The sequence below is a fragment of the Jatropha curcas genome, chromosome 11, assembly GCF_041381405.1.
Source record: "Jatropha curcas cultivar XTBG-Jc1 chromosome 11, XTBG_Jcur_1.0, whole genome shotgun sequence".
Taxonomy (NCBI): domain Eukaryota; kingdom Viridiplantae; phylum Streptophyta; class Magnoliopsida; order Malpighiales; family Euphorbiaceae; genus Jatropha; species Jatropha curcas.
In genome coordinates, this window is record NC_143161.1 from 3,786,016 (window position 1) to 3,796,404 (window position 10,389).

Sequence of the window (10,389 nt, forward strand, 5' to 3'; positions counted from 1 at the left end):
TATATATTTAAACATTAAATTAAATTTTAAATTCTTCAATTCTCATAATATGTTCGATCGTAATGATAGAGAGATTTTAGAACACAAAGAGGTAGCGGTAAATAAAGAGAGAAAATTTTTTTGTTAAATTGAAATAATAATTATTGGTCATATATAAAATGTAATTATGAAAAAAAAAATATTACTCATTCAAACGGCAAATGTGATAAATTTATTCTGACAAACTATTTTATCAAATGTAATAAATATTATGAAAGGAGATAGTATCATTTTTCTTATTCATTGTTTATTTTATTTTTTTATAACTATCTAGCACCTAGCACCATTTTTCTTATTCCCTGTTTAATTTCTATAGCTTTGAGGTATTTTACTATTATTGTTATTATTTTGAGATATAATGTAACGATATATGTGTATAAAACCCAATATAAGTTTGGATTTAACTTTTTTTCTCCAAATTGAAAAATGAGAAACAAAAAGAAAAGTTTTTTTTTTTTAATTATTTTTTGAGGAAAAGAAAAAGTCGGTTGAGGGATAAAAGTACAAGAAAGGCGGTTTGGTAGCATTGGTTAGGAATTTAGTTTGGTGAGGTGAGAAGACAACATCTGCAAAGGTGAGTGTGCTGCCAATGAAGAATGGCCGAAAGTGGGGGCTTTTTCTGCAATTTTTTTCTGTTCTTAATACTTTTTCCTCTTGACGTTTTGTTGGCCAAGATAGACAAATTACATTATTTTTAAACATATAATTTTGGGTTGTCACCAAATTAGAAACTTATGCTCAAAAATAAACAAATTAGAATTCTTTCTGATGTAGGATTAACGGAAAAAAAAAAAAATTACATCATTGATGCCATAGTGTATAGTGTCACAAATGGGATAAAAGAGGCGTAGGGTGAGCCGCCCTCTATAGACAAATTTCCATCATCCATAATCATTCATGACTCATCTCCATGTGAGGATGTGCTATTTTGTTGAATTACTTTTTTGGATGGTTTTTTATGGAGAAATTATATATATATATATATATATATATATATTTTCTCTAATATAAATATATGTATATGTATTTCCATTTATATATGTATTTCCACAACAATAAAATAAAAATTAAAAAGATACCCATTTGCACTTTTTTATAAAATTTGGTTGAGAAAACCCAATATGTCCCTTGAGTATCTTAGTAATGCCTCTGTTCAAATATGTCATTTCACTAACGCTAGAAAATTTGCACATTTAGGACATGTATAATAGGGCCCAATTGAGTTCCTAAGTGCGAAATTGTTTAAACGTGATGTTAGATGTCATCATCCATTCGTGGATCAAAATTATAATTACCCATTGACCCAAATTAATTAATTACTAAAAATCCTAATTGGTTGTTTCGAGAAATCTCTCAATTGGCATCAATTTTAGAAATTGAAGAAAATGTTTGTTGTGCTCTCAATTTAATGATTCCATTATAAGAAAATTAGAGGTTTTTTGCATGCATTGGTTGGACTTGTATATATATATATATATATTATCCTTAATAATGATGGGACAGGGCATAATTAATTTCTCCACTTAGCTTCAATATCTAATCATCTTCTTGATTTTTCACTAATCAGTTGGTAAATATCTCTATCAAGGTGATTAATTTTGCCAAAGCAAAATGTTCTTTGATAAGGCTCTTATGTTTTGTAGGTTTCATTGATTATTTTTCTTTTTTTTTTGGCCTTGCTTGCTAATGACACATCAAAAGGTTGTCATGAGAGGCAGGAATGTCAGCTTATGGACTTAATAATTACCATTAAGTTAAAAAGACATTTATTAAGGTTTGATTAGTACCACTAGCTTTTGTAGACAAATTCAATTCGGTTCTTTTCTTTTAACCTACCAGGCATCATAAAGAATTTTTAAAATATTAAAAATTCATTTGAGGAAATAAAAAATAATAATTTTAAAAATACTAATTACTTTTCCATTATTGCCTCTTCAATTTTATTTCGTAAAAATATTATTATTGGCTGATAGATTTGTTTTATTTATTGAGTAGTTTATTGGTTTTATTATAAAAATAAATTTTGCCAAAAAAAAAAAAACTTTTAATAATTTTTAGAAGTAAAAGTGTGGAATCAAATGAATCTTTGACACTTTGTTTTCTTATCTTTACAGAATCCTTTTATTAATAACTTCTTCCTTAAACTTTTCTTGACTTGTCCTAAAAGAAAAATAAATTAAACTCGAGGGTTTGTCAGTTGAAAGTAGCCAGCCACCTTTGAAACCCACATTGGCTTTGCACTATTTTGCTCAAAATGTCATTTTTATACTGCAGTATCTCTTTTATTTTTCTATACAACGTATGCATATTATTATAAAGTATAAACAAATCTGTCCAATCCATTTTAAATATGATTAAAGTAATTATATAAGGATTAAGAAAATCATTAATACTTAATTAGAAATATCAAGAAATAATTAATGTCCTAACAAGAAACTAGCTGAATTGAGGATGTAAATTGTAAGAATATCCCAAAGGGTTAGTCTAATGGAAATCACGCTGGATAAACTTTTGGTAATTTTAGGTTCAATTTTTGGGAGCGTACAAGCAGTTAATTAACCTCTGCTTAGGCTTAATGTCAATGCTCATGAATCATAACCTCATGTGTATTGAAAATTTATATGAATTCGAGGTAATGAGTAAGAATTATATCTGTCCGCTGGTCAATTCTAAAGATTGAACACCATCCCCGTAAAAAAAAAAAAAAAAAAAGCTAAGGATTAAGGAAGGCAAAGTAATTAATGTCCTAACAAGAAACTTTTAAAGCAAGGGAAGGGCGTTGAGATCAATTAAAGCTCCAACTTTCCCATTTCTCATAATTTAATTTGTCCATACCAAAAACTTCAATTAGAATGATGAAAATTGAAAATAAAAGAAAAAAAAGTTGCTTTCAACATAAATACTCTGCACGTCCAAAGCTGATATTGACTCTCTAATGCCTTAGATTGAGATGCACTGTCCATGTCTGTTATCTTTGTTTAGTTTACGCCATCCAATAGCCTATCCCCTATTTAATGACATAATAAAATATATATACGGGTTTTCTTTTCTTTTTTTTTTTTTTTAAATGTTCAAGCTGGATAGTATTAGGGTAACAGTAGTGATTCAAAATTTCTGAGTTTTTATATTGCAGGAAATTTCATTGGATATATAGTCTATTTTCACTTATTTAACTTCTTTTTTTTTTAATTTAAAAATATAAATCGTTTAAAATTTTGATATGAAGATAAAGAAAGTAATTGATTTTTTTAAATTATAACAAAAATCAACGGTAATTAGATTAAATTATTATTTATCTTAAAATAAAAAATAATATATGAAAAATATAATAAATAAATGTAAAATGATAAAAGATCTTTCATTACTTTTTAAAATATTCAAAATGTCTTAAATTTTGGAATGAAGAGGGTAATTATTAGTGTACATATACAATAGGTATTCAATAGTAAAATAATATTACATGATTAATTTTTGTGAATTATACTAAATTCATCTATTTGGTCCCAAAATAATTGCATATTTAAAGTTTTATTTTAAGGGTAAGATTTCAGGAATATGTGAAATTATTAATTATTTTATTTAAACTATAGAATAATTATTCAATATACACATTCTTATCCAATTTCTATATCATTATCATGCCATTTATGTTGATAGTTGCAACTATTTTCGTTTTTCATTTTTGACTTTTAAAATTTTCTTTCTTTTTCATAATAAATATATATAGTTTTCTTTTTTCTATTTAGTAAAAATTGAATGAATTAAAATAATATTATAAATTATAAAACAAAAGTAATATTTTCTTTTTACCAATCCTCGACAAATTAGTAATAACTATTGTAATTAAACCCTCACTTCTCACTTTAGAATAAACAAAAATATTAATATTTTTTAATATTTAGTGGTGGAGAAAAAATAGATTAAGATAAAATTTAAGTATATATTAATTTTGCAATGGCATCATTGAATAATGACTAAATAAGAAGCTATGACTATGATGTTTTTCTTTAAAAAAAAATTATTAAGGAATTAATTTTAGAAATTGCCCTTTTTCGTAGGGCGGTGGACTTTTGGAAGATGACATGACATTTAAATTTGGCATAGATGATGCAACCCTATCTGTGTTTCCTTGTCAAAAGAGTCCTAATGGCTAATCACTAATCCTAATGGATTTGGATTTAGGGAATGGAAAGTCAGAATATTTAATCTTTGCTAAATCTAAAATTTTGAAATTTTAAGAGAACCGCACCGGCTTCTCTATGTTCAGTGGTGGATAATTTAGCATGATTTCTCGAATTTAATATTATATTTACTTAGTTATTTTTATATATCCTGCAATTCTTAAACTAATAAAAAATGCATATTGATTGTTTAAAAATACGGAAAGATATGAATATTTTAGAGATATATGAATTATATAATAAATAACCAGACAAGCTGACATATCATTTAAGATGGTATTAATTGAAATTAAATAAAAATATTCTTCAAAATCGCTCAGAATAGTCTGCGTGTTTTTGTTTAGTAAATAAAAAATAAAAATAATTAATACTAATAAACTTTGAGCAGAACATAATGGAAAATAAATAAAAAAATAAGCCAAATTCTATCCGTTAGATTTAGAAATAAGTTGACCAAAAGGAAAAATTTTCAATGTTGGCTGCCTGCAATTTAAAATGTAATTTGGCACGAAGAAACGTAAAGCAATTTAGGCTATAAGGCTATAAATATAAGTTTGGTCCTCTGTCCTTTCAATTTCCATGCCCCCTATAGTGTCCCAAATTGTGATTCTTTTAGTAGTTTTTGAGAATCTTTTTTAATTATTGTAGGAAAAAGTTCACACATTTTCCATGAAATATTACATTAAAATATCAGTTGGTATATATCAAGTTAAAAAAATCCCACCAACTCCCTTTTACCGAGATTAATCCATGATGATAAAAATCAATTAAGTTACGATCTGGTAAAATAAATATACTCCTTCAATAAAAATATGAGTCAAACTGCTCGTAAATTATTGACTTCAATAAAAAAATGAGTCAAACTGCTCGTAAATTATTGAAAGTATAATTTAAAAATTATTCGTTCGATAAATTTAATAAACTAATTTTTTACTTGATTTATAAGCTCGTTTCATAAATAAATTGACCTCAAGTTTGAGTTTAAGAGCAATTTGAAATTTTAATCAAGAATAAATTAATTAAAGATAATTTTTTTTTTTTTTTTTTTTGGGTCTAAAAAAAGGAATGGCAGCGGAAGTGGTGGTAATAGCTGAAGGAGGAAGAGGAGAGTGAGAGAATTGAGGACATGATGTGATTTTTTGGGTTCATTTAGGAGGTTAATGTGTGGGTGATGTGGCTTACCATGCCACATCACCTGCCAACAATGTAAAAATGAAATCCGCTTTAACACATTCAGCTTTTCAGTCCCACATCAACATAAATTTTTAATAAGTTTAAACATTAAAAATAACATCCTTCCTCAGAAAACAAGGATTGATTTCTAACTCCGATCTAAAGTCTATATAAACCAAATCAATAAAAAATAATTTTTTTATTAAAATAAAAATATTTTGAACTATACACCGAGAAAAAAAATATCTATAAATAAATTTTAAAAAATTTATATTTTCATTAATTTTATACATTGACGTATCCCACGTCAAGTTTAAATAATTATAATCCTATTATTTGAGTAATTCCAATGCACCATAACAAACAAATAGATGAAATCAAAAGAAGAATAAATAAATCCCAACAACTAAGAATGCAAGGACATGGTTTCCATTAAAGTCCCATCCAATGCCATCTGTTTTTTTTTTTCCTCACTAAAAAGAGAACAGGTGATGGCATGGCAATTTTGGCAGAGACACAAACCAAATGTCATATGACCATTTATTTATAAATAATGTTAAAGAAGTGATGCACATGTGGCCCCACTTTTCTCTCTTTCATATTACAGGAGGGAGTCAGAGATGTTACGTGGTTCACGCCATTCCACTGACCTATTGCATTAACTTTCTTGGAGTCGTTTTGAATTTATACCACTTGCCCTGTTTTCTTTGTAAACAGATCAGAGAAGTCATGATTTTGATAAAGAAAAAGCATTACCTTTCTAGGTTAATTGCAAATTTAATCAAAAAAATTCATGTCTGACCTGAATCCTCTGCTGCTCCAATACTCATAAAAAAGAAAAAAAAAAAACATGGACAAATCATAGAAGGCACTCAAATCAATTGAACATACAGTTTGGTTCAATTTAGTTTAGTTGACAATATGAAAACTTTTTGAAAAGTACTAATTATTACAATATAAAACGTTGAGGAATAATTTCATATCAAAAACAAAAATAATTTGACTAATCAAGATGCACACAAAAAAAAAAAAAAAAAAAGATTTGGGTGGTTTTAACTTCAAAACCATAAATTGAACCAACCTTTAATTTTTTATATTTTCCAAACCAAACCATCAATTTTTCACAATCATGATCTTAGATAGACTACACGCGTGAACATAATCTACCAAGAAAACGATTACTAAAGCATCACTTTTTATAATTCCATCTTAAAATATCTTTATCAATGTGTTCCTACATTTTTATCAATCTTCTATAACAATCAATATCATCTAAAACAGAGTAACTGTTTTAAACTCCTATGGAAGCATGGCCTTTCATTAGAAACACAAAAACAGGACAAATATTCTGCTCTTTCTGATATTATTTTGTACAAAAGCTTGGACTTTACCAGTGCATAAACTAATGAAGATAACAAGAAAATTATGCTCGTTTTGTACGCCTCCCAACTTGAAGAGCCAACTCTGTGTCAATTTTGAGGGAGATGTCAAGTGCTTTTACAGAATGGGTCAATGCACCACTGTGAAAAAAGTTAATGAATTTTAGTAATGAAGCTCCAAGTAGATCAGTAATTTCCACTTATACGTATACTATACATTCCGACAACAAATTCAAATGCATAATCCAGCAAGTCACAGCTGCTAATTCTAAGGAAGAATGTAATATAATATACCAATACCGATTTGAAGTTCTATCTATGCACCCATCAATTTCAAGTCAAAACCTGAAACTGCAGGGCAAAAAGCCACTACTATATATGATTGCATAGTTACCTAGAAATGTAGGTTACACCAGTCTGTCCAATTTTGTGCACTGTTTCAAGAGTAACATTGCCTGATGCCTGTTACAAGGAAACAGATAGATCATTATCTAGCCACAGAAAGGAGAGCAAAATAAGCTCAATGCAATAAATACATCCCAAGATTTAGCATGTAATTATCTACAATATAATTAAACAGTCAAATAATTGTGAAAATAATAATCAAAGTGATCCTTCTTATAAGATTCTTGAGACAGGCCATATTAACTGCTAGTAAGAGCTACCTCAGTCTCAAATCTTCCATTGATCAACTCCACAGCTTGTTTAAGCATGGATACATCAACATCCCCATTTGGCAGTGGTATAACCATATTATCCAACATTATCCGGGTCAAGGAAGTCTTTGTTTGTGATGTATAATCTAACACCTCATTCACTTCTTCAAGTGTCCTCGTCTCGACCTTGAGGGCAAAAAGAAATCAGAACAACATTCAGGAATTAAATTATGATCTTATAAGCCACGATTACATATAGAACAGACTATTTAAAAAATCACAGGGTTTGGAATTGAGAAACAAGATAGATAATGAATCTGTGTTAGGTTTTGCAGATTCATCTAAAATTTGTAAGGTTGAATTTGAGGTTTTGAAGACTACCTCAACCTCCATTTGAAGGTTCCTTTGCTCTAAATACTGATCAACAGCTTTGATGGCATTTATAATACCTCCTGCTATAGATATATGATTATCTTTTATCATGACCATATCAAATAAACCCATTCTATGATTTCTTCCTCCTCCAATTAGCACCTGTAACAAGAGAATGCTACAAAGTCAATCAAAACCTGGTATATGACTGAAAGGAGAACTTATTCCTATGTAACACAACCAAGGAAGATATACGAACAGCCCATTTATCAACTAAACGTAGACCAGGAGCAGTTTTTCGAGTCTCTAAAATACATGCTGGGTGTGCAGCATCTGCCATTGCCTGCAAGAAGCATGAAAAAAAAAATATAAAAACCTCTTTTCCAAATCAAAAAAGAAATAGAAAAAACTATTAACTATTAGGTCGCCCAACTTCGTTTGGTTAATTGCACATGAAAATCTCATTTTATTTCATGGGTTAAAAGACTTTATAACTTCATCTTATTCAGTGTTCCTACCCAAATATTATGCATTAGCTGTGCTCTAACATAAATGCAGGTGAGATGAAATTTTTTGTTATTTACAAACTAAAATGAAAAGATTGAGACAGCAGCAACGAAAGCAAAAAATTGAGAATTTTAATATAACACAACTTATTCCTGGACTGCATTAGTATCAGTACTCTTTAAAATGTTACATTGATCATTCCCCCTTTTAGATTTCCAATCCATTATCATACACACTAGAAAAAGATAAGTGCATACTTTATTGCCAAAATTAAAAATGCAGATATAAAGTAATAACATCATGGCACTTGAATTTTTTTTTTTTTTCAAAATTTAAGGAAATGAAAGAAGAAAACCTTAGTTAAAGTTGCTATTCCACTCATCCTCTGCATAAAGTTTAGCGCTACCCTTTCAGCTACAACAATATTGTGTGCTTGTCCTGCACATAAGAAAAATGAAAAGTAAAGCAATAACTTCTGAATGAGCTCATCAAACAGTATGGAAGAGATTTTTGTTGCTTTATTTCCCCATTAGTTTACCAGAGACTCTTCCAAACTGCAGCCCTCTGTGAACACAATCTCCATCCTTTTGAGACCATTCCACCTAAGTTTAATGCGCATCAAGAATGAAAAAGCATGCAAACCATACAAATAATACAAACTCATAAGAGTGCAGTGAGTTGTTACCTTCAAAGAGGGATCAACCTCATGAAATATCATCTCTGTTAGTGCGATTCCTGCAATGATTCCATCCTCTTTTGCCAAGAAATGGGCTTCCACTTCCATGTCAAGTGGTATGGTTGCCATGCAAGTCACATCTCCTGCAATTGAACGATAGATGTTGCTTGGTAATCTCTCATTATGGGGAAAAACAATTCAGAATATCAGTGAATGTCATTTTCTATATATAGGAGCTCTCAAATTTAAAAGTTATGTGAAAACCATAAAAATCATCCGAATGCAGATACTCATCTCAGCAATACAGATACATTGGAATAGATATAATTTAACTACTTGGTGAATTGGAGATGAAAAGTACCAACTGAACATTAAGAAAAGTGAGGGAACCAAACCTTGATCCCCAGCATCTTCGGCAAGAGCTAGCTTAATGACACCCTTCAAATCATAGGTAGGATGCAAAGGAGGCTGTATCGTCACAGATTCGAACATTGTATTGGGATTTCTAGTTGCAGTAGCAGACATTCTAACAATCCGCCTATGACAATTCAAACTATTAAAACAATATTCAACTATTGGATTAATAAAAAAAATGTACAAAAAAATCCTTTTGAATGAGAATGTACCTTGAAGTTGCATATAGATGAGGAAAAGTTAATGAAGAACTAAAAATGATAGTAGCCATTGACAGTATTGGGCTGAAACTGTTTTACTTTTCTGAGCGGGAGCAACTGAGCTTCTAATATGAACTGCAAATGGACGTCAAAGACCTAAAGGATCATCCAAACAAGTACATAAATAAATAAATAAATAAACTAAAAAGCTCAACACCAAAAGGACAATTCTTTAAAGTTAGATTTTCGAAACTTTCCATCTCAATTGGCATCAAGTTCAAAATCACAAATAGACGCTTGGATATTAACATGGCATACACATAACAGATTAAAGTTATCCACAAAAGTTAATCTTGTTTAGCTGTGCAATTACAAAATCATTACCATTTAGAAAGCAATAGAGTAGCAAAAACTGGCAAAATTCATCAGACAAGAAACGAGAGCTTTGTTAATATCAATTGAAATAGCAGAAGATAATCAAAGGCGAAAATCATCTTGTCATGAGCTACCAGGTAGAGAAAGTAAAAGCAACAGTAGAGAATTTAGAAGTAAAAGCCCCTCACTTTGCAGGTAACCGACCACAAGAGCCAAGAATTCCGCCCAATATATCAAAGATTATATGTAAGGGTAATTACCATATACATTCTGAGTTCTGTCATGCAGAAGCTAACATTTTCCTTTTGATTTGTTAGATAAAAGAACCATCAGTTGTGTGAATTTAATTGAAAGGCCAGAAACCTAGTTTTAGGTACAGCGTTCAGTCGTTTAAAGAATACGGTTGTCGTTTTAAAG

At 29.5% G+C, this 10,389-nt stretch overlaps 1 protein-coding gene across 5 annotated transcripts; it reads right to left on the minus strand.

Moving 5' to 3' along the window:
- Positions 1 to 6,571: 6,571 nt before the first annotated feature.
- QPT (quinolinate phoshoribosyltransferase) lies at positions 6,572 to 10,389 on the minus strand. Of its 5 annotated transcripts, none has more exons than XM_012216813.4 (11): positions 10,233 to 10,389; positions 9,610 to 9,753; positions 9,379 to 9,521; positions 8,993 to 9,126; positions 8,846 to 8,909; positions 8,663 to 8,745; positions 8,060 to 8,143; positions 7,810 to 7,962; positions 7,438 to 7,614; positions 7,167 to 7,234; positions 6,572 to 6,913 (listed from the first exon to the last, which is right to left on the minus strand). In XM_012216813.4, the coding sequence occupies exons 2-11, from the start codon at positions 9,666 to 9,668 to the stop codon at positions 6,817 to 6,819; spliced, it is 1,062 nt and encodes a 353-aa protein (XP_012072203.1). In that variant the 5' UTR covers positions 9,669 to 9,753; positions 10,233 to 10,389; the 3' UTR covers positions 6,572 to 6,816. The 5 variants fall into 5 exon arrangements, with proteins under 5 accessions (XP_012072203.1, XP_012072204.1, XP_012072205.1 ...); XM_012216814.4 differs by having other exon boundaries at positions 9,610 to 9,732; positions 10,233 to 10,385; XM_012216815.4 differs by having other exon boundaries at positions 10,161 to 10,314.

Coding starts and splice junctions, on each gene's coding strand:
- QPT (XM_012216813.4), bottom strand. CDS start 9,668: ATGGCTACTATCATTTTTAGTTCTTCATTAACTTTTCCTCATCTATAT. Junction 7,963..8,059: donor GTTTAGTTGATAAATGGGCT/GTTCGTATATCT, acceptor CTCTTGTTACAG/GTGCTAATTGGAGGAGGAAG. Junction 7,615..7,809: donor ACCTTCAAATGGAGGTTGAG/GTAGTCTTCAAA, acceptor TTTGCCCTCAAG/GTCGAGACGAGGACACTTGA.